Source organism: Amblyraja radiata, chromosome 25 (genome assembly GCF_010909765.2).
Source record: "Amblyraja radiata isolate CabotCenter1 chromosome 25, sAmbRad1.1.pri, whole genome shotgun sequence".
NCBI lineage: Eukaryota > Metazoa > Chordata > Chondrichthyes > Rajiformes > Rajidae > Amblyraja > Amblyraja radiata.
In genome coordinates, this window is record NC_045980.1 from 27,182,948 (window position 1) to 27,207,486 (window position 24,539).

At 41.1% G+C, this 24,539-nt stretch overlaps 1 protein-coding gene across 7 annotated transcripts in view; it reads right to left on the reverse strand.

Moving 5' to 3' along the window:
* Positions 1 to 24,539, reverse strand: part of pxn (paxillin) — a 132,014-nt gene that overhangs the window by 83,075 nt on the left and 24,400 nt on the right. Inside the window, exon 1 of one of the 7 annotated variants that reach the window (XM_033043582.1) lies at positions 22,292 to 22,553. The exons of 4 other annotated variants lie outside the window; for them this stretch is intronic. In XM_033043582.1, coding sequence (XP_032899473.1) covers positions 22,292 to 22,304 — 13 coding nt within the window. In that variant the 5' untranslated portion in view covers positions 22,305 to 22,553. Of the gene's footprint in view, positions 1 to 21,775; positions 21,799 to 22,291; positions 22,554 to 24,539 lie in introns of those variants that run through there. 2 more of the 7 variants (XM_033043587.1, XM_033043583.1) reach the window with 2 other exon arrangements.

Below are 24,539 nucleotides of genomic sequence, written 5' to 3' on the forward strand. Positions count from 1 at the left end.
TGATTTAACAAACTCCTGACTACTTTTGTGTTTTCCTCATTCTCTTCCAATGAACTGCTTTGCATCATCTTGCGATGAACAATTAATAAAAACGTAAAAAATAGAGTGGTGTATTTATTATAGGCATGAGCATCACGGTGGCACAGCAGTTGTGCTGCTGCCTCGCGATTCCAATAACCCAGGTTCAATCCCGACTTCTGGTGCTACCATATGGGTTAAGTGAGCTGTCCCCCGGGTGCTCTGGTTTCCTCCCACATCGCAAAGACATGTTGGTAGGTCAATTTACTATTTTAAATTTTGCCTTAGCATTGTTGAATGGTAGAATTATAAGAGAGTGTTAATAGATAAATGAGAAATAATGGATAACGGGTATAACTTGTAATAATCATAATGGACTGAATGGATTATAAGAAACTTTATTATATTTGAAGCCACAGAGGAAAGTCTAACCCCCACACCTTCTATCCATTTCTCAATTAGTGACATTTTTTTTCACCATCTAGATATTTTTGGTCTTATCAGATCAGTTTTTGATCTCCCAGTGAAACGAGCTGCAACAATGGGTGCAATGTAAACCAGCTTGTCTACTCCAGAAACCATATGATCACATGCAGGTGCATATAACAGCACCACTACTTTTAACACAAATGCAGTGTCCGAAGTCAAGTTGTTTTTCTTCTATCCTTCAACCCAAACAGTTCCTTTAAAGCCAATGAGAATAACACAAGCAGTCAGGAGTTGGTTAAATCAACAAATGAAATACCATACAGTCAATTGATTGCTCATACGGTGCAAAACATATTCAGCGGATGTTCTGGACAAAAGCATATTCCCATCACGGCCACTGTTTTCCTGTGCTTTGTACATCCATCCTATAAAAGGTCAAGGGTGATTGTGCACCAATTCCAAAAACAATGGAAAGGCTGAACTGCATGATTGTTGTTAGTCTGATAACTCTACATTAGCAACTTGCAGTATAATATGCCCGTCCCACTTAGGAAACCTGAACGGAAACCTCTGGACTTTGTGCCCATCCAAGGTTTTCGTGCGGTTCCCGGAGGTTGCAGGTGGTTGCCGGAGGTTGCAGGTAGGGAGACTGACAAAAACCTCCGGGAACATCCGGGAACCGCACGGAAACCTTGGGTGGGGCGTAAATCTCCAGAGGTTTCCGCTCAGGTTTCCTAAGTGGGACAGTAGGAACTGCCATACTTTGGAGCCAAAAGTGGCTATGATTTTGGGGTTCTCTTCCAGAGCTTCAAAAGAAAAAGAGCACTTTTTCATTATTCATTGTTTAATGAAGTGTGCCCTATAAGCACTAATTACTGGCATTTGTGCCTCAGCAGTTTTCATTTACAGAGTACTTTTACTTTTAAAACATTCAAACCGCTTGTTGGAGAAGAGTAATATTGATTTTAAAAAACATTAATCATTTCAATTGAGAATCATCAAAAGATAAGTTTTGGAAAAAGTTTTCAAGATTGAGCCATAAATGGAGAGGTAATTGAGTTAGCTGAAGTTCCTGTTGGCAAAGATTGACAAAGAGAGAGCATATACACAACATGCCTTTTAAGGAAGAATGCGCACTAATCATAACACACTAGACGAGGAAATAAAAACAGGTTGAGATGTAACTATAGTGGGTAAGAAAAGGGATTTGAATTTAGTAAATTCTGGGACACAGAACTGTAAGCTGAGTGAAGTGGGAATTAACTCGGGGTAGGATATTATCCATGATTTTTAGACATACAAGTTTATGGAGGGTAGTTGATTGGAAGGTAGCAAGAAGAGTGTCGTAGATATTGTCTCATGTAAACTCAAGGTAAGAGATTCCCCAGTGATGCTGATGAGAAAGACGGCAGACAACAGGTATAAGTGGTTTTGGCAATAGGGATCAAATCTAAGCTCTTGGTTCAATAAGTCTTCACAGATTCAACTGAAAGTTATTAGGGAGGAGCATACAAGCAAAGGCAAAACTATTACACTTTACAAACAAGGAATAAACAATAGCTTCTTGTTCAATTTGTCATTATTTTCTAAAAGGCAGGTAACATGATGAAACTTGGTCCAGGGAAATGGTTAAGACATACTACAAAATAATTATGGACACTGACCCATAGGTTTGGGATGTAGGTGACAGAAAGATTTGTGTGTGGGGGGGTGGGGGGGGGGGGGGGGGGGGGGTGGGGGGGGCTAAGTAAGCATAACTTGTGATTCTATGAAGTAAAGAAAATGAGCCATTGCTGGTCACATTCAAAAAGGAGTCGAACCTCCTGTGAGTGGACAGTAGAACTGCAGGAAGCTGCCATGACCAACAATGTCAAATGTAGATGTCAAGCAACAGAAACACGGAAAACACCATTAGAACAGGGAACTGCAATTAAAAATCTACAATTAACCCTATGGCTAGAATGGCATTGTGCATTGTAATATGAACAAGTTTTTGATACTTTGACCTACACACCAGTCGCTCATTTTTAAGCACTTATCGCTACACTGTCTGTTCCAGGAGTCTGTTCCAGGAAACGGGTAGCATTATTCATGCTGAGTTACATTGTAGGTATTTAGGTGAAGCAACTGGTACAGGAGATAGCATTGCAGCAACCAATAAATCGTGCCAATCTCAACAAATCTAACAACGAACAGCAGCAAAATGTATTCTCTTACTTTCCAAGAGTTAAACCCCTGTCCCATTTTCACGACCTAATTGGCGACCTCTGCCGAGTTTGCCCTTGACTCATACGCGCAGCATGGTCGCCACGAGGTCGTAGGAGGTCTTCGTAACTCTTCCTCATTCCCGTGAGTGGTCTCTGCGTACTCGTGACCTCAAGTAGGTCGCGCCGTTTTTTTCAGCCTGATAAAAAGTGTCCACGAGTAAAAAAAAGGTTGGCATGGAAAAAATTGATACCTTTTACTCGTAGGTAAGTCGTAGTGGGTCGTGATGGTAGTCGTAGGTAGCCGTAGATAGTCGTAGGTCGGTAACTAGCCCGAGAAAAATAATGCAAACATGACATCATTTTATCATGTGATCATTTTCCACTCGTAGCTAGTCGTAGTTGGTCTTAGGTGTGGAAGACTGAGGTCAAGGGGGGTCGTAGACATAGTCGTAGGCGGTCGTAGATATAGTCATAGGAGGTCTTTTACTTTGGCAAGTCAACACGACCTTGACATTTTTTTCAACTCGTGGTCCTCTAAACTCGTGGATTAGGTCGTCCAAGTGGAACAGGCCCTTTAGGGGTTAATTTATCATGGTTATGCAGTTCTGGCACATGCACTGTTATTAATGCTCTCCACCTTACTAAACCACAAGAGTACGTTAAACATTCAAACACATAATTGTTACAATGAAATTCTATAGCCACAGTGGTTCAGCATGTAGATTGCTGTTTCTTTTGCAATGTTATTCAAAGTTTAGGCGGTTTCATGCAATACACAGCCATCATCAGGAGTCAAGGCAAAGGCCTAAGTATAACAGTACGTAAATCACATTATTGCATCTGATCACATTTGATCTCTGCCTCGCTGCTTTTAATACATGAGATGAAGGATGATCAACTGAGAGACCAAGCAGGAGAGCAGAGAATCTGATTGTCATTCTAGTACATGCCTCAACTTGCTCCTCTGGCACTTTTTTCCCCATATACCCACCACCCTCTGTCTGAAAAAGTTGCCCCTCAGTTTACTATTAAATCTTTCCCCTCTCACTTTAAACCTACGTCCTCTAGTTTTCGATTCCCCTACTCTGGGTAAAAGATTCTGTGCATCTTCTCTGTTTATAATCTTATACACCTCCACAAGATCTCCACTCATCCACACTCATAAAGTCCTTGCCTACTCAACCTCTCCCTATAGCTCAAGCCCTAACAACATCCTTGTAAATCTTCTCCGCACTCTTTCCAACTTACTGTAACTACAGCCTTCCCATAGCAGAATGATGAAACTAACACAATACTCCAAATGTGGCCTCACCAATGTCTTGAACAACTGTAACATAACATTCCAACTTCTATATTCAATAAGCTGACTGATGAAGGCCAGTGTACCAAAAGCTTTCTTGACCACCCTGTCTACATGTGACGCTACTTTCAAGGAATCGTGTTCTAGCACTCTTACATTCCTCTGCTCTACAAAACTCCCCTAAGCTCTGCCATTCACTATAAAGGTCCAATGACAGAACTTTGACTTCCCAAAATGCAATACCTTGCACTTATTAGCATTAAACACCATTAACCATTCCACAGCCACTTGCCCAGCTGATTAAGATCCTGCTCTAATATTTTATAACTATCTTCACTATCTACACCACCAACTTTAGTGTCATCTGCAAATTTTTTAATCCTGCCTTGTACATTCTCACCAAATCATTAATCGTCCAAATCTTAAGCTCTTTTCTCAATTTAACGTCACCTTTCAGTTTTTTTTTCTGCTCCATTTCTGTCGACCAAGATTCTAATTTTACCTGCTCCTCGAGCATCATCTGACTTAGCTATTATATTCCATTGTTTTATATCAGAAATTAGCCTGAATCCACAGTCACCTTGAAAATTCCTTTGTGGAGCTAATCTCTACACAAAGAAGGTGGCAACATTCGTAGGAAATCAATGCAGCATATTGTAATACTTGCTTAACCAGAGAGTGTGGTGATAATACATTCTTGTTTAGAGGTACATTATATTGCTATTGCAATATATTGATCAGATTGATGTCACTTCTTTACATAATACTTAGGAACACAGGAAGACAGGTAGATAAAGAAGTTAACCCTTAAATTCAATTGTAATTCAATCATCACTTTTTATTATATTTTATAGGAAATGGTGTCGTAAATGCAAAGCCAGAACCGTCTTTTCTCAAAAAATATTATGCATAAAACTTGTTTGGTTGGATTTTCTTTGTAAAGTACACTAGTGAAGTGCCCTTACTTGAATATAATAGGTAAGCCCAAGAGAGTCATATTTTCAATCCTTTGCTTCAGCTGCACATCTATTTTCAGATTAAAAAGGAAAGAAAAATTGAAATGCTGGAAAAAACATGTCAAGCAACGCAACATCTGTGAAAAAAGAGATGGTCGACATTTCAGGTTGAACCTTGCCTCAGGATTAAGAGCGTAGAGGGAAGATAGCCAGAACGTAGAAGTGGGAGTAAGGGTTGAGATAGAGGATGGTGGAGGATAAGTGAAGCCAGATGAGGAGAGGATGATTGGCAACAGGAGCAAGGCGAGCGAGGGGAGTGCGGAGACAAAGGTTGGTCGTTGATAGGTGGAAACAGTTAAGAGATGATGGGCAGATGGAACGAGATGGGCCATGGAATAGGAAAGAGGAACCAAGGGAGAAGAAACTTGGGTAGTCAGGTTTGTGAATGATGAGCAGATAAAACCAGGCAGAGAAAGGTGATGTGTAGATGATGCAAGAGGAGGGTTAGAAAAGGTGAAGAATGAGAGAGAGACCTGAATAGACCAGAAGGAATAGGGTAACTGAAATTTTTTAAGATTTAGTATTCATAGGAGGCCTCTCAAATTCCACTTGAGTATCCCTTAGCCCAATAGTATGAACATTGAATTTCTCAATATCAGACAACCAACTTGTCACACACTTGCCAGGGTCCTTCTTGCTTTGTTCACCTTTCCCATTCCAGATCCCTCAATTCCTCAGCATCCTCCCCACCCAGCTCCATCTGTCCATCAACCCTCCATTATTATCTGCTTCCACCTATAATCTACAAGCCTCTACCCTTCCCCTCTGTCCTTTACTTCAGTCTAATTTTTTCTTATGTTTCCACCTATCAGCTACCAACCTGTTTCAGTATTTCCCTTCACAGTTCCACCAACCCATCGTCCCTTCACAGCCCCGCCTGTCTATCTTCCCCCTGCCTCATCTGTTTCTACCTATCACCTACCAGCCTTTCTCACCTCTGCCTTTCACTTCAATATACCATTTCCCCCCCTTCATTCCCAATCCTAATTCTGTGTCTCAATCCAAAAATGTTGACCATTCCTTTGACACCACTTGACCTGCTGAGTTCTTCCAGCAAATATTTTTTTGCTCTAGATTTCGGCATCTGCAGTCCCTTGTGTCTCCAGGTTGCTTTGGTAACCTAGTTAAATAGATAAGTAAGAAAGGATTATTGCTCCTTTCACCCTGCAAACTTCATTTATTCTGCAAAAATGTGCTTGATGCCAACATTGGAAGGGATTGCTAAATGTTACAAAATTAAATCTTTTTCTTTTAACACAAAGAATGGCATTGGTTTGGAATGCACTGCCAGCAGTAGTAGAGGAGGCAGGTTCAAATAAAGCTTTCAAACGGGGGTTGAACAAGTATCTGCTGGGGTAGAATTCACAAGGTTACATGAGAAGATACAAGATACATTTATTTGTCACATGTACCAATTGGTACAGTGAAATGTGTGGTCGCCATACAGCCATACGAATAATAAAGCACAGAACACGATCGTCTTTAACACAGACATCCCCACTCAGCGGGATCAAAGTTTCCCACTGTGAGGGAAGGCTCCAGTGAGACTAGAAAGCTCATTGGTATCGGCAGTAGGGACTCGATAGGGTGATTAGGCCTCCTCCTGTCTGTAACCATTGAGTAATTCTATGAATGCAAAGCACTGAGGATGCTAGCAATGCAAAATTTAAAAAACGAAAATGCAAGAAATACTGCGCATGTCAGCTGAGAACTGTGGTGAAATATTGGACATTTCCAATCAATGACCCTTACTCTCCCTCCCAGAACCACAATAGGATTCTTCTTTGTCCTTGCATTCCACCCACAGCCATTACATAAAACAGATTACCCATCTGTATTTCTAAACCCCCAACATTATGCCAACACTAAACACATCTTCCTTTACAGAATTTCAAATGGAATGTTCCTTCCATGATATTCTGGCTAACTCCTCCACTTCCGCCATTACCTTCCCCACTTCCCATCGCAGCTTCACATGCAACCCAGGAGATGCAAAAATACTTATTTTACGCCATCCAAGCCTCCAAACACATTTTCCAGGTGAAAGTAAGATTTTTTGTGCTATTTTTAATTTACTGTGCCATTTTCCCTCTTCACAATATACTTTCATCTACAATGGAGTAACCAAACATAGATCAGTGAACATTTTGCAGAAACATATCTGAAAATTTTGCAAGTCTAACTGAGCTTTTGCCACATTGTCACATGTGACTAAGCACAGTAGTATTCTATGCTTGCATACACAATGTATACAAATAGCAGCCACCGACAGCGTTGACAAAGTTACAAAGCACGCCGGCTCCTCCTTTTGTCCCCCCACCACCACAGCAGTTCCCCCACACCAGGTCCCCATTGCCCTTTGCCCCCCCCCTCCCCCCATTGTCCAATGTTCTTGAAGTGATTATTCATCCCCTCCGACCTTCTGTCTTCACCTTCCTACACTTCCAATGACACTCGATGTAAGCTTGAGGCACAGCACCTCATTGAGTTGACTGCCATTTGCATTCAGCATTGAGTTCAACAATTTCAAATTATTAGGATTTATAAACATTTAAGCTATTTTTACTGGAGTTTTAATTCCACACAGAACAGCTGGCATTTTCCTACGTGATTATTGGAAAGTTTGAGACTCGTGCACAAACAACTACGATTACCATCAATTTCCCTCCTGCACTGCAATTTTGGCAACTCAATACTGAAGTGCAGTTTTCTATCCAGTGGTAGAAAACCTCCAGCAAATCTTCATGCTGGGATATCTGCCCACTGAACCCAACCCATTTCGACCAGGTTCATTCAGCAAACATGTAATTCAGTGGAAAGGAGTGGTTGCAAGGAAAATAATCAAGCTTCAAATAATTACTTTTGAATTAATCAAGTTCAAAAGTATGTGTTGTCTTAGGTTTTTTTTTTAAGTAACATGTTTTTTAAATTAGTTTTAAATATTTTCAAATGTCACAAAATTCCAAATACAATCAATTGTTTAATAGTTTTGACGACTAGAGGTGTAACATAGCTGGTTATCAAAGACCCTTTTAGCATTAGAGGAGTAATGGTCCTTCAAGCAACACGTCAAGAAGGTGGAGCCAGGCACTTAAAATTCCATTCATAATATATGTGGATGTAACAACAACAAAATTCCATGTCCATGATTATGTTCTCCTATTTAGGCTTTAAGTCCAATCTTTTCTTTCTATATTTGATCCAGAACCATTCTTTTTCATCATTATTCTGTCACTTTATCTCTTCATCCAGTCTACCACAGACCACCTCTTTCTCATTTCCCCATTCCCTTTTCTCTGCACCGTAAAACCTTTCTGACCTGAAATGTTAACTTTTTTTTCCCCTCCACATATACTGACTGACATTTGCTGAATGCTTCCAACATTTTATAAAGGTCAACACAAAATACTGGAGTAACTCAGCGGGACAGACATCATCTCTGGAGAGAAGGAATGGGTGACGTTTCCTGATCATTACCCTGAAATGTTAACTCCATACAGATGCTGTCTCATCTGCTGAGTATGTCTAGTACTTTCTATTTATACTCACCTTGGCAATTAAGGCATCTCCAAAATTGAATACAATTTTTTTTTTAAACTTTAATTTGGCTTGTATAAACAAAGGCCAAGTCAAAGATTAAAAATTAAATCAAAAGTGTCTCTCTCCTGCATTCCATGCTATGAGGTTTTATTTCAGTAGGCTAATGTCACACAAGACCAAACACTGATAACCACATGCAGAATTTGTCCAACGTAAGCCAAAGTTTAACTCGGTTAACATTGAACAATTGTAGTTTTGTGAAAACCAAAAACTTACTTAGACAGACCCATTCTAAGCAGGGTAGTAATTGTATAGCAGTGACTTTTAAAGTGAGTGGAATGCAATTGATTCTGTACCTTTGTCACTAAAATGATCTTAGTATGGGTAACATTCACTAATGGGGAGAAAAAAGCATTTTTGAATTATATAATGTAATTTTGACCTCTCAGTGACACAACAGGCTGCCATCACACAGCCAGTGACGTAGATTCAACCCTGATCTTGGGTGCCATTTGTGAGCAATTTGCATGTATTCTTTATGACCAGGTGGGTTTCCCATGGGTGCTCTGGCTTTCTTCCACATTCAAGAGATGCAGGTAGATCAAGTGGTTACTGTACATTGCTCCGAGTATTCATGGGTGGCAGAAGAATTGGGAGTCAACAGGCAAGAGAGAATATATTTCTGGGAGGTAAGAAGGGAATGGGACTGAGGGGAATTCTCAGACCCGGTACAGATCTTATGAGCTAAACAACATCCTTAAAGCTGCAAGAAAATACGAAAAATGTTGAAATGTGAGAAAAGTCCATTTTAGTTTCCTTCCATATAGCAAGCACCAAAGGCATATTAACAAAATGGCAGCACAAGATTAATCAGTAAATTCTAAATGGGAATTAGATGCATGATTTCTTTTTAGTTTCAGGCTTACTGGGGCAGGCCAATAAAGTGGAATTAATTGTATGGGTTTGTCAAGAAACAGTAAACACTCTGGGCCATATCTCTGTGCGAATTTAGAACTGTTCTGAACAATTTAATAAGTGTCAGTAACAAAAGCCGATGATAAGAACGAACACGTTTCCTTTAAAACAGCAATCCTGCAATAAAACAGCAACCCTTCAATACAAGCTAAACATTTTACTCTCAATACCAAACGCATAAAAACATAACCACTGCAACTGATGGTGATCTAAAAATCCAATGTACTTTTGATTTGATTCGACAATTTGAATGTTTATAATAAATAATTTCACAGAGACAGTCCATTCAAAAGGACACGAAAACTCTTTGAAATCAAGAGTTTTGAAAAAACAGCTTAAGAATTTACACAAATTTGATATGGGACCTAAATCTGAATCATCACTATTGGTACCAAGTAGGTGGATTTCAAATCTCAATTTGCAAAATGCTCAGTTTGTTGCATACATCATCTTGCTAATATGTGGAAGAGGAAGCTGGAAAATAGTATCTTCTGCCATCTCTCTCAAGTCTCATGGGAAATGAAAGAAGAAATTAGGGTGGTACCATCCTATACTAAATTAACCAAAATGTACAAATAGTGGGTGAAATATAAAAAATGGACGAATAAAGTACTATTCTTATACAAACCAATGCACCTTGTGCACAATACAACAGCTTTTATCACTGATCATTTTATGGAGTTAGACAGACAAGTATCTTGCGCTGGTTCAAAATGCTATTCTATTTGAAATTAAAAGAGATGAATAACTGCAGATTGAAAGGGATACAAGCTAAATGAAACAGTGGCCATTTCGTCGTATCTTAAGTATCTATGTTAATTATTTAATTTTAATTATTTTACTTGCACTGAAAAATGTAAAAAAGTTTCCAGTCTGTACTTCAATCTCCCATAGCTCAATCCATACTTTGAGGTGGCAGTTAACAGTCTTTTATTGCCAGAACATAAATATCTTAGCCCTTGGTGTAAAATTAAGAGGTCTATGAACAGCAACATGAGGCAGCTATTAAAGCTTTTAATAAGGATAGTTTTGTCTCGGGAAAGAGAGATTTATGACCTTACAACTATGTGGCATTTGAATTTATAAATAACTTATGTCATACAATTCCAAGATGTGCAGACAATTCTAAACAGCATTGAGCAAAGCAATCTGATAACAAGGAGCAGTTAATCTGTTCACAATAATCAATAGCTGTTCTCATCAAATGGAAATTGTCCAATTTTAAAGTTTTTATTCAATTTTGGAAATAAACAGCAGAGCTTAATTAACAACACGCAGTTCTGCTGTGGATTAAACAATTGCTTAGAATACAGTAGCCTCTCTTAAGTAACCTGCACTTTATAACAAACAGTACAGAACAAATTAACATAAGTAACTGATTAACTTGATGTTGTGGAGTTGTAAGAAATTAATAATAGGTGGATCTTGATTACCTAAATGAATTTGAGTTTTGAGGACAACTATTAACAGTATCAAAAAAAGGTTTCCTCAATTTGCAATGCTTTGGAATTTATGCGTGATTAAGTACAGGAAGGTTCCTAGCCTTCTTTGGCAGGCTGTCAGATTACAATCTGTGGAGTAATTCACTGAGAATTTAAAGATTGAAATTGCAATAAATTTGTCCTGTGAGCTTTTGTTTTTAACTGGAACAAGTAATTGCTAAACAGGACTTAGCTTTTTGCATACCCTGAAAGGCAAGGACAGCTGAAAGCGCCTTAACATGAGGCATACATTAGATACAGCTTTGTTTCAATGTGATAACATATGATTGAATAGCTTTAGAGAAATGATGATATATTGCATTTGATTCATTTAAACATGTCCTTCATTGTAACATTTCAAAATGACAATGTTTAAAAATTATATAAACTGTGGGAAGTCAATGTTTATTTCCAATCATGAATTAGCTAACTTATATTTTGATAGCCAGCGGCTATGGAAGGAGAAATTCATTTGGCCGGGATTAATTAGCATTAAAAACATAAATATTGCTATTATCTTTATTACTCCATTGAAACAAAGTGTTTCAAAATTCAATTTTATAAATGTACATAACTAGAAATTAAAAACTAACCCAGTTTAAATAGGTTATTTCTCTTAGGGTTAGTACAGATTGGTGATGCATAACTCCCTCAGATAGACCAAAATGAACCACAATTTGCTGCAATCTTAAGTCTTCTGGGCATGCACCACATTAAGTTTGCTGGCTTGGAAAGTAAACTAATACTACAAATCTATCGGATTTGTCCCTTGCTTAATACCAATCCTTGTGCAGGAATCAACAACCATTCCAGTTCTAAATGTTGATCTCAGCATTGAAGCATTAACACAAGGAGCATTTTCAGATGTCATCAAACCTGATATTTAACATAGTGATCTAATACTCTTCTGATGGAATATTTTGTCCTTCTGCACTATTTCATTTTCTTTGACTTCATCAATATAGCAGCAGATGCCACTAGAAACTTGAATTAGGTAGTACGAAGCAATGCCATCTGGGTCAGAAGATGAAAAATGTGCTCCAGTATAAGTACAGAGCAGGTTCATCCTCATTAAGAGATATATATATAAATCTAAACTCTGAGTAATCTCATCCTAATTTGCAGCACTGTGTTCACAGCTAAATTCAGAGCTTTCACGAAAGGTGCCGTTAGTCCCAACTGTACAATTAGACAGAGGGCACTCAAGATTTATTTTTACCTATAAATACTAATGAAACCAATTAATTTTAAATGGAAATCCTAATAACATTCATATATGTATGATAAAAGTTTCAAAAGGGCATTCAAAGAATATCTAATTCCATTTGTTACACTTGAACGACCTCACCATACAAATATGCACTGCATTAATTTTGGGTTCCAAACTGATAAAATAAATCAGCACCTTCCCTGCAAGCCCATTTATAAAGAAATCAGTTTTTCTTCCCACCAACAAATCTCAATGGTGGCAATATAGAATCTACATTTTCATTCATTTTACTTTGCAAACATTTTTTGGTTAAATGCATATACAGGCTACCAATTGATCCCATTTTTTTTTATCAGATATGATAATCAATGGCATTACGGTGGTAACGATGGCAGTAAATTTTAAGCAATAATTTATTTGAATATCCGTGCTTTGTTATAATTTCTAATTTCAATTTAGTTGCACTTTAGAAGCCAAAGTCAGTACAATTCTTGACTGTTATTTCATATAACCTAAAAATGCTCATTTTGCTAAACAGCAAAAAAAGCCTGTAGTCAAATCAAAAGTAAAAGCTGAAAAATTAAAGCCATACAGAGCAACATATTTTCAGGGTAGTAGATATCTGCAAAACTATGGAATGTGACCCTTTGTGTGGGGTTTTGCAAATAATTCCAGGAATACAAGGAGGTTTATGTTCCTCACTAATGATGCCAGTGATTAATTTCTAAACCACCTTTATCTCTTTCCCAATTAGAAATATGTGAATAAGCACAACATGGAAAACACACTTCCATTTTTTTTTTGTTCTTGTAGGACCTCTTTTATCCAAGAGAACAATATTATAAATGCATACTGCTGAAGATGTGATACGTTAAAGAGGGAGAGAAACAGTTGGTGACACTTATTCTTTTGATCCAGAGGACCAGGAGAGCTGGTGCCTCACAGTGCCTGTGATTTGAATTCAATCCTGCACTCTGGTGCTGTTTGTGTGGTTACAATTTGACATTTGAAATTTACTTGAACAAATACCTAGATATCTAGGTTTAGAGGGATATAGGCCAGGCAAGTGGGAGTAACCTGGTTAGACAGGTTGGTCAGCATGGACAGGTTAGGCTTATGAATCTGTTTCTGTGTTGTATTCCATGTGTGAAATTGTCTCCCCTTGACCACATAGGTTTCCTCCAATTCCTCCTATTCTCACAAAGAGCTAGTTGGTAGGCTTTTGTAAATTATCCCTGGTGCAAGTCGCTGTTGGGAGAATCAGGGAAGTTCAGCAAGAGAGAAATGGTTACTGGAAATTAAGTAGGGGAAAGGGAATTGTTCCATGAGCCAGCATAAAAGCCAGCACCGGAAGTGGCGGCGCTGGGAACGGCTGCGGCTCGCCTGCAGTCCGTTTGTCTTTTACTTTTTTGTGTTGTTTTTTCGTTTTGTCTAGTTACGTTTTTGGTTTTTAGGTCGTGTTTAAATGGGGGGGGGGGAGGGTGGGCGGTGAAACGGGGCTTGCTGTCTCTCCCTTCGGGGGAATACGACCTTTTTGTCGTATCCCCCTTCTCTGCCTCCGTCTACGCTGAGGCCTAATGGCAGAGCTGGCGACCTTGGGACTCTGGAGGCAGCTGACAGGACTCGCCCTGAGCTCCCGTGAGGGTGGCCCAGCCCGGGGCTGGAACTGCGCTCTCGTGAGAGCGGCCTGGCGAGGGGCTGAGAGACTTTCCCGTGAGGGGCTGTGGCCCGTCGGAGATGGCCCAGCCCGAGGGTGGAACGGCACTCCCGTCGGAGTGGCCCAGCCCGAGGGTGGAACGGCACTCCCGTCGGAGTGGCCCAGCCCGAGGGTGGAACGGCACTCCCGTCGGAGTGGCCCAGCCCAAGGGAGAACGGTACTCCCGTCGGAGTGGCCCAGCCCGAGGGTGGAACGGCACTCCCGTCGGAGTGGCCCAGCCCGAGGGTGGAACGGCACTCCCGTCGGAGTGGCCCAGCCCGAGGGTGGAACGGCACGCCCGTCGGAGTGGCCCAGCCCGAGGGTGGAGCGGCACTCCCGTTGGAGTGGCCCAGCCCGAGGGTGGAACGGCACTCCCGTCGGAGTCGCCCAGCCCAAGGGAGAACGGTACTCACGTGAGGGCGATCCGGCTCGGGGCTGGAACGGTGCTCCGGTGGCTGGGACGGCGTTCTGAGGCGGTGACCTGAGTCTGGGGTTGAGCCGCGGGCCAGCGGCTGTGTGTGCTGGACTGGAGGGCGGCAGCTTCGACCACCCCCGGGCCGCGGTGTTTGAACCGGCCCGTTTGCGGGGTTCGGTGAGCCGCGGGACTGTTGTGCCATCGCCCGGTGGGGAATCGCCTCAGCGCAGAGGGAGAAGAGGAGGGAAGAGACAGTAACCCTAAGATTTTTGCCTCCACCACAGTGAGGAGGTGCTTGGAGGATACACTGTGGTGGATGTTAATTTGTGTTTATTGTTGTTTATTATTGTATGATTGTATGTATGACTGCAGGCACGAAATTTCGTTCAGACCGTAAGGTCTGAATGACAATAAAGGTATTCAATTCAATTATTCAATTCAATAAATGTGGTGGGTTACATATCTCCTTTTATGTTCAAAGAAAATATGAAATAAAGGAATAGTGGTTAGCATGTTTTTATTTGCTGCCTTTGAACTGGTCAAACAGATGTCTCAATCAATGCAGTGTCATATATAGGATGAGGTCGGGCAGCCAGAGATGCTTCATCATGAATGGACACATTTTATGATGGTTCCCAATGTAGAACTAGACATTCAACCTTTTATCATTTATCACATGGAGGTGGTGTAGTGGCAGATGATAAATATTCTGTTTTTTGCTTATGCTTTGCTTACCAAGTCTTGATGCCACATTAAAACATCTGCTGTGGCTTATGAATGCCAGCCATGCCCCCCGGAAAAGACCCAATGGTTAGTCTTTGGCCTTCATTGCTGTTTTGATAACTAGATCCCAAATTGAGTTTCATTAGTGCAAACGCCCAATTCACAAACTGTTTAGGTCTGTCTATCTATACAATGCACCAAAGGTCAAGTACTGATTCCAGGGGAAGGCAAGGTCTTTGTCCAGGATGTTGTTTTTCCATTAAGATCTCCATTGTTCCTTTGCTATTAATCAATATCTATCTAAAGTGGTGGTTCCTTGATTTGAGCTTCCATCTTATCTTCCCTTCCACTCAGTTGGCAATTCGAAATAGCAGGCTCACCAAGATCAATCAGTAAAGCCGCTACAGAAAAATCCCCGAATATTTTGAAGTAACGTTCACCATTGTTGAGAACAGGTTAACAACCTCTCATTTATTATTGGAATCATACATATTCCTCTGTGTAATTCTACATCCATTGCCCTTATACGGCACCTCATAACACAGAGTAATACGTAACACACAGTAGAATATACCAGGGCCAAGCTAGATATTTATAAACTCATTGCACCTTCACCACATGATTTCCATGTTTCTGCTGAATGCTTTTATTTCTGATATGTTCTGGGAAGCTGCAAGTTGAAAAAGCATTAGAACAGCTTACCATAACTAGGTGAGGGAGAATTTTTCAGAAATAGCCACTTGTGCATGTATGCAGAAGTCATGCAAGACATCTCATTTGTGGGTGTGAGAACAGTTTAAAAAAAATAGAAAACCATCTCATCAGTACTAAGTTACAATGTCCACTCAAGACTGCAAAAAAATTGCAGAGTTGCGGACATAGTCCAAACCATCACGCAAACCAACCTCCCTTCCATTGACTCCATCTACACTTCACGCTGCCTTGGCAAGGCCATCAGCATAATCAAGGACCAGCCTTACCCTGGTCGCTCCCTCTTCTCCCCCCATCCCATCAGGCAACGTATGAAAACGCATTCTTCTAGGTTATGGGACAGTTTCTTCCCAGCTGTTATCAGGCAACTGAACATTCATCTCACCAGCTGGAGTGCGGTCCTGACCTCCCATCTACCTCATTCCAAACCTTTGAACTATCTTTAATCGGACTATCAGACTTTATCAACATTATCAACGTAATGTTGTACCCTTTACCTGTACACAGTGGACGGTTTGATCATATATAGTCTTTTCTTTAACTAGTTAGCAAGCCACAAAAAGCTTTTCACTGTACCTTGGTACATGTGGCAATAATAAACTAAACAAAAATAGTAGTTGATAATAGTATCAAAAGTCTTCTCAGAAAGAGATTTGGCAAAATATGCTGTTGAGGGATAAGGAAAATAGGTCAGTCAGAAGGATCTATTCCCAGCACTACATTCATTTTAATCTACAGGACTCTTTCCCTGATTTCAATCATCAGCTAACCACCTAATCACATTCCAGACACCTTCTAAGCTAAATTTCCTTTAGTGAAAATTAACATTATTGCCATTTCATCTAGTCGAACAATCCATATGCTAGATGCAAGAACAATCCATATGCAATAACCCACAATGAGATATCAAATAAAAGTTGGAACGAAAAATGTAAGTATAACCAAACTAGACATGAATAATGAGATGAAGCACATTTTCATGTTTGCTATCAAGAGTTGATACTAAAATAATTCTATAGCATTTTGAAAACAAATAATTGAATAGTGCATCAAACACAAAGCATAAACAGGGGGATAGCCAAGAACAGATTCTGTCTCGCTCAATGTTATAATTTTAAAGATGCGTTTGAGAACAAAATAAAAAACAGTAAATTCCTTATGCAAAAAATAAACTGCTGTAAGAACTTGGAGGATCAAGCAACCTATATATGACGCAAAAGGAGATCAACAGTCAGGTGAAGGCCTTGCATTCTGATTGAGAATGTAGTGGGAAGGTAGCCTGTATTTAGCAGCGAGAGGCAGTGGCGAGACAGAGGCTGGCAACCAAAGTGTTGAGAATGAGGTTTGTAAGTAATAGGTGGAAGCAGACAAGGAGGTCCTTTCAGCTTTCTGCAGATAACCATTCTCTCCATGACTCCCTGGACTGAACCGAGCTAGTTATGTGAATCAACATGTTTTCCTACATCATAACATTGACAATATTACTTGTAAAGTGACAGAGGGCATCTTAAATTTATAAAAGGTGATTTAAAAATACAACATATTTTTAAACACATTTTTTTCAACGTACATTTAGCACTAAATCCTAAGAACAGGCATTAACCTTTACCCCAATTTTTCTAGATCATGCTAAGAGGATTCCCAATCCAAGATGTTTTAATTATCTTTTCTACTGATGTCACAATAGCCGAACACCTTCATGACTGCAGGTCATAAAATCTGCTATTTTGTACCATCGTTTGCAGAGTAAGTACAGGAGTGATCAGAAGCCAAATTGGTCACCTTCATAAAACAAGTAACCAATCATATTTAAAAAGGAAACAATGTCCCTTTGCCTTTCGATTTAACCTGGGTTGTTTTATGTTGTTAAAATCATTTTCAACTGTGCTTTCCATTTACTTTTGTTTCCATCTTCTCTTTGTCGGGAAGTCCTCTTGCATCTTAATACAAAGATTCCTTCACCATCAACAAACTAAATAGGGCACACAGCTCTCTGTTAAATCAACAAAGAACTACTCATATTCACTGGGTTCCGGTGTAGAATTCATGTTCGTGAATCAAAGAAATGGCTGTAAATATGAATGAAGAGAAATGTGGCATCCAATCTATAAGTGGAAAGTGGTTACTAAGTGCTCTGGAAAGAGAATATGCTTTTTTTAAATATAAAGAGTGGAAAGGGCTGTCACTGCAAATGTTTCTGCTATAAACAGACGGGTATCTGCTGCACCCAGAAATCAATCTTTAGCCCACGACATTTTGCTTTCTATCCCTTACATCAAAGTCACGAAAATAGATTGGTGAAGGAATATCATCCTGCACATTCTGCTCTGAGGTACGGTCCACTCATCCATAATGTACTACTGTGGAAAATGTTCACTGAGAGCTTGATATATTCTACTGCACTGTTCTCCATTGCTTCCTTCCTTCCTTCATCTCTCGCTTCATTGATCATCCTTCATTCCCTCTGACTAGAAATACCACTTTATTGACCCTTCATGAATCCAGAAGTGGCTTTGCTAGCCAATCAATTGTTACAAACCAGCAGGTTTTCAGAAGAACACCATTAAAACTTATGATAATAAATGTAGTCTTGTGGAGGCGTGTCAAGGCACAGATTGAAAGATGGCTGCCCATTACTAAATGCATTTTGTTTTACTGGGACCTGTAAAGTTTGTTTATTTATGCTTTCTATTAAAATACACAGCAGAAGGGCCATTTGAGCCCCTGAGACTGCTCTACCCTCTGGAGTAAAGCATGCCAAAAATACACCATCTCCTAAGCTTAAATGAAGAATTTCTCCTCATCTAATCCTTCAATGACCTAACTCTTATTCTGAGATTGTGATCCTTGGAGTCCTAGACTTCTCAGCTAGGGGCAACATCCTCCCTGTAAGAATTTTGAGAGTTTTACTGCGATCTCCTCTCATAAAGTTAGTCGAGACAATCTCTCTTTGTAGAACAAACCCACCCGTCCTTGGCACCAATCTTGTAAAGTATTGTGCACTCCTCCTATAAAAGGCCGGTTATCTCTTGGGTAAGGAATCATAATACTTAAGGTGTGGTCTCACCAAGGCCCTATACAATTGCAGAATGACATCTTTACCTCTACATTTACATAATCTCATATAAAAGTTCAACATACTATTTGCCTTATTGTTTGAATATCAGCTTTGCCCAATGTCTTACCATTAAAAATAAACATTTGTTTTATGTTTGTGCATGGATAACTTTACATTTTTCCACAGTATATTCCTTTCTCATTCTATCGAAGCCCCAATTCTTAATTTGGGTCAGTATATTAGCCACAAATTAATGTGCTTTAATGCCAGTGACAAACCTCTTGCATAGAGACCTCAACAAAAAGTCCAAATTTTCCACGCACTGATAATATCATCTGATGGGCTGAGCCACAAATACACAGACCTAAAATAACTTCACTATAGTACATATACGATAAGTTTTAGTGAAAAGCCAATTGATAAATTAGTTAAGTTGTCATACAAGGCCAAACGAAAGCCTTCTCAATGAGCCTTTTCAAGGGAACTGTTACTATCTTCAAATTTAATTGTGACATCAATGAACACAGTAACAGGGCCCATTTTAAAAATAGTACCAACAACGACAAATCTTGGATTAAACAGATCAGTTATAGTCTGTTGGTTTTTATTAATTAGAAGGTCAACAATTAGATTATATCCTAAGCATTCCAGTAGCAATTTCCACAATTTTCCATTTTCTCTCTCCTTTATTAAATAGCAAGGCCACATTTGCTTTTCCCTAATTCAGCTAAGAGCATGTCCAGAATGTATAGAATTTTGGCTGATGCTAACTGGAGCTTTGACCATTTCTCATGGCACTTCTTTCAAAACTCCTGGATGCAGATCATAGGTTTCTTGGGGTCTATCAACTTTTAGTCTTGTCAACTTCTCATGTACTTTGTTTTTTTTTAAAGTAACAATTAATTCTTTCCTTCAGCATTTCATTCTCAATAGACACCTGATTCTGTGGTATTTCTGGCAATTTTTTTAGCCTCTTCCATGGCAAACACATAATCGATGTCACCAAAACTGATTATCCAGTTACAAATTCACTAAGCAACAATTGTGCATAAATGTTTTCTCTTTATTGCACGAGTAATCAACTTCCATAATTGGCTGCAAAGCATTTTCAATGCTGTGCACTTTTATATTAAAAAGGTAAATAATTTTGTGTTTAGCTCATGATAAAATTATTGTTTTTCCCATAAAAGTTGAACCAAGCTGTGAACTTTGAATGAAAGGCCTGTATCAAACCTGTGCCACTGCAGCTTCAAATAAGATTGGACCAGAAAAAGGAACTGAAAATCAGATAAGGTTTGGAATCTGACCATTGCTGCTTTTTGGAAGGAAATTATGAAGTCAACATTAGGCAGAGAAAGCATTTCCATCTGCACACATCCATAACAAAAATGTTTGTTGACTTAATCCCAAGGGAATGCATACATGAAATTAACTCTTTCTAAATAAATTCCAATTCAGGGTCTCTTTTCAGTACATTTTAGATATCACTGATTGAAGTTCAGAAGATCACTCGAGCGACTCAAAAGGCTTCACTGAACTCAAAATGTTCCCTTACTCAGTTGTCCATGCCATTGCCATTAAATTCACAAAAGAACAATACCATTATTACATTGCAATTATTGTAAGCTGATTTCAGAACCGAACTCCACATTCAGTTGATGTCTGTGCTGAACAGATCAACGGGTTATCAAACTAACCGTGACATGCCACAAAATAGATTTTGTAGAACCACAAAGTGGTTACTGGACAATAGGAGGCAATTTAGCTGATCACACTGATGTCAGCAATCTGCAAGAGCAAACAATTTAATTCCACGCTCCCCCCAAAGTTCTGCATTTTTCCTCCTCCATCAAGCACTTATCCAGTTCTCCTTTGAACACAATGATTCAATCTTCCTGCACTCCTACTCCTAGCAGTGCAGTTCAGACACCATCTACTCATTTTGGGGTCTTATACCAATTATCTTTGTTTTATATCCACTGTCTCTCTTGGCTCTTCCTCCAGTGGGAATAAATAGTTTTATGCTATCTATGACCATTCATGATTTCAAGTATCTTTATCAGATTATCCTTCAAATAAAACAACACCACATTGTCCATATACTTGAAGTCTGCCATGTGTAGAAACATTCCAGTATTTTGTGTACTTAAGATTCCATTGGTGTCTTGCACATTGTCTGATTTGGAGGTTCTAATGTATTATGTACACCACAAAAACTATACTTTGCATTTCTCTTTCTGGGCTGCACTCTAAAGTAAAATTATCTGTTCCTATCTTTAAAACATCTCCTTCCAGGAGGCAAAAGGAATGGCTGGTATGAAATAGCAATAAATTTGATGCCTGGAGACATGTGTAATAATCACCATAGCTGGTTACACATTAATCAAGTGTGCTGTACACCCTAATACTAACATATATCCCAAAACAAATACTGGCTTGTCACATGGAGAGTTGTACACATTAAGGAAATAAACTGTCTGTGGAAATGTAGACACCAAAGGAATCTGCCCACGCCTTTCTGAAAAAAATGAGATTATGGAAAAATTACACCAGCGGCTATGGATACTGCTTATCTTTGAAAACTATGCCGTTTTGCATTGCTTCATTCCTCCCGAACTGAAATATCAAAATTCACATATATCAAATCAAACGGCTAAACCTCACGATTATCGATGAAATCGAATCGTTACTAGCAACCCCCAACTATCAAATCCCCACTGATTAGTCACCATATAAAATCTCTATTTCTTCTGATTTGCGCCCCTCTCGCAACCACGAAATCAACCCAGTCGTTTCCTGGTGGTCCTGGGGATAGTTATTCAAAGTGTGTTTGTAGTGGGCAAGTAATCAAATTATGACTCCCCGATAAAGCAGAGAGCAACAAATCATACTGCTAATCCCAACAACACCACGGACACCACGGGACTGACAACTTTACCACGAGCCCCCACAGCCCGAAAGGATTGCCTTTCCTCGCAGGGATCTCTAGTCCATACTTATTTCCATGTTGCTGCACGAATCCCCATCCTAAAAAGGGATAATTATCCCCACAATCCAGGAGTTAATCGGATCACCACAGCCCGCCCGGGCGGAGCTTCTGAGACTGGGAAAGTTTGTTGCCCAGACTCCGGGTCCCTTGTGATCAAACAAATCCTTTCAGCTCCAGTGGTTCCGAACAAACAGGAAACTTTTCAGATCTTTCACACAAACTTCCAGCGGCACTGCCCCGGGACGAGGAGCGGTGGCTGAGCCCGGCGAGCTCGCCGCCGCCGCCCGTCCCCTGTCTGTCTCCCGGCAGAGCCCCTCACGCACAGACCGCAGCCACTCGCCGGCCTCCTCTGCCCGACAGGCCGGCCTGCCAGGCACCGGTAACCAGGGCCACCTTCGCGGCCTGCCCGCCCGCCTGCCCGTCTGCCGTTGCTGGTGCTCGAGTGGGTATCCGGCCCGGTTCGTTTGGGTCCGGTCCCGGTCCCGGCCCCCCTCCTCTCTCTCTCCGTGTCGGCATCTCTTACCCAAGTCGTCCATGTTCCGGCTGCGAGTGGCAGAGCCCCAGCAGCCGACGAGCTGGTGAGACCGGCGAGGACACTCCGACAGCCAGCGGCCGAGTGAGGCGGCCCGGAGCTCGTGCTGGTGGGGGGGGTGGTGATTGAGGGGGGACTTGCAGCCACGCGCGGGCACGGCCGGGGCGGGGAGCGCACGCGCCAATAACCGCCCCCTCCCGGCTGGGGGGGATGGATTAGGCGGGGAGAGAGGGCAGCTCGCAATATGTTCTCCTCACCTCCCTTCCCCGGCCCGTGGCCTCGACGTTTCTCCTCCCATCTTCCAAAGGCCGGGACACCGGGCACCCTCGCTCTACTTCACCGCATGGCCACGGCAGCTTTGGCGTTAAATAACCGATCGCTTGGAGCATCGCCGAATCCATCGTCCCGTCTCAGGGAACACATCGATCTACTCTTCACTGTGGGCATCTGAGCCACCATTTCCCTCGGGCATCAATCACATCGTTCACTGACCAAGGGCTTCATAGGCACCAGTCAGTAAATTATCATAGACACATCACAAAAAACATGCCCTTTGGCTCTTTTCACTTGGACCATCTCGCTCCTTTCTTGATCTCTGAGTCTCCATCACTGGAGATAGACTACAGACTGACGTCTATTACAAACCCACTGACTCCCACAACTATCTTGACTACATCTCTTCCCACCCTGCTTCCTGCAAAGACTCTATCACCTACTACCAATTCCTCCGTCTACGCCGCAACTGCGCCCAAGATGAGTTGTTCCATACCAGGACATTCGAGATGTCCTCATCTACCATCATAGATGGGGTCATCACACGTGGCTCCTCAGTACCCCGTAGTTCCGCCCTTGCTCCCTCTCGCCGCAACAAGGACAGAGTCCCCCTAGTCCTTATCTTTCACCCCATCAGCCGTTGCATACAACACATAATCCTCTTACATTTTTGCCACCTCCAACGGGATCCCACTGCTAGTCATATCTTCCCATCTCCACCCCTTCATGCCTTCCGCAGAGACGGTTCCCTCCACTACTCCCTGATTAGCTCATCCCTTCCCATTCAAACCACCCCCTCCTCAGGTACCATGCCCTGTAACCGCAGATACAACACCTGTCCCTATACCGCCTCCATAGACTGTCCAGGGACCCCACCAGTTCTTTCAGGTTAGGCAGAGGTTCACTTGCACCTCCTCCAAACTCATCTACTGCATCCGTTGTTCAAGATGTGGACATATATTGGTGAGACCAAACGTAGACTGGGCGATCGTTTTGCTGAACACCTTCGCTCTGTCTGTCTGGACCTACCTAATCTCTGTGTTGCCAAATACTTTAATTCCCCTTCCCATTCCCACACTGACCTTTCTGTCCTAGGCCTCTTTCATTGTCAGAGTGATGCTAAACGCAAATTGGAGGAACAGCATCTCTTATTTCACTTGGCCAACTTACAACCCAGTGGTATGAATATTGATTTCTCTAACTTCATGTAATCCCTGCATTCCCTCTCCACCCAAGTCGCATCAGCTTCTCGTTCTAACTTAGCAAACAGCTAATGGCCTGTTTAATTTATCGTCGTTACTTTTTTGCATATCTTTCATTAATTTGTTCTATATCTCTCAACATCACTCATTTCCCTTTCCCGTGAGTCTCAGTCTGAAGAAGGGTCTTGCTATGAAATGTCACCCATTCCTTCGCTCCAGAGCTGCTTCCTGTACTGCTGAGTTACTCCAGCATTTTAAGTCCTTTTTCGGTTTAAACCAGTATCCTCAGTTCCTTCCGATACACGCCCTTTGGCCCATCGGGTCTGTACCCATCATCAACGGCCCATTTTACAGTCACATTAATCCTACCTTAGTCCCATTTTTAAATTGTCCACCCATTCTAATCAACTCTTCCCAGATCCCACCACTCACCTACACACTGGAGACACAGGGGATTAACCAACCAACCTGCACATGCTTGTGAGAATGTGCAAAACTCCACACAGTTTAACACCCTTTGACATCAACATCACAGAGACAGCTCACCACAGGATTCAAATCCATCAGTCACTAAGGCACTATTTGTACACCTTACACCTCCAGTAAAGGAATCATATCTATCAAGGTTTGGAGGGATATGGACCAAACGCAGGTAGGTGGGACTAGTGTAGCTGGGTGTGGGCAAGTTGGGCCGAAGAGCCTGTTTCCATGCTATATCACTCTATGACTCTGACCAAGTACCAGATGTATTACATCCACTTCAT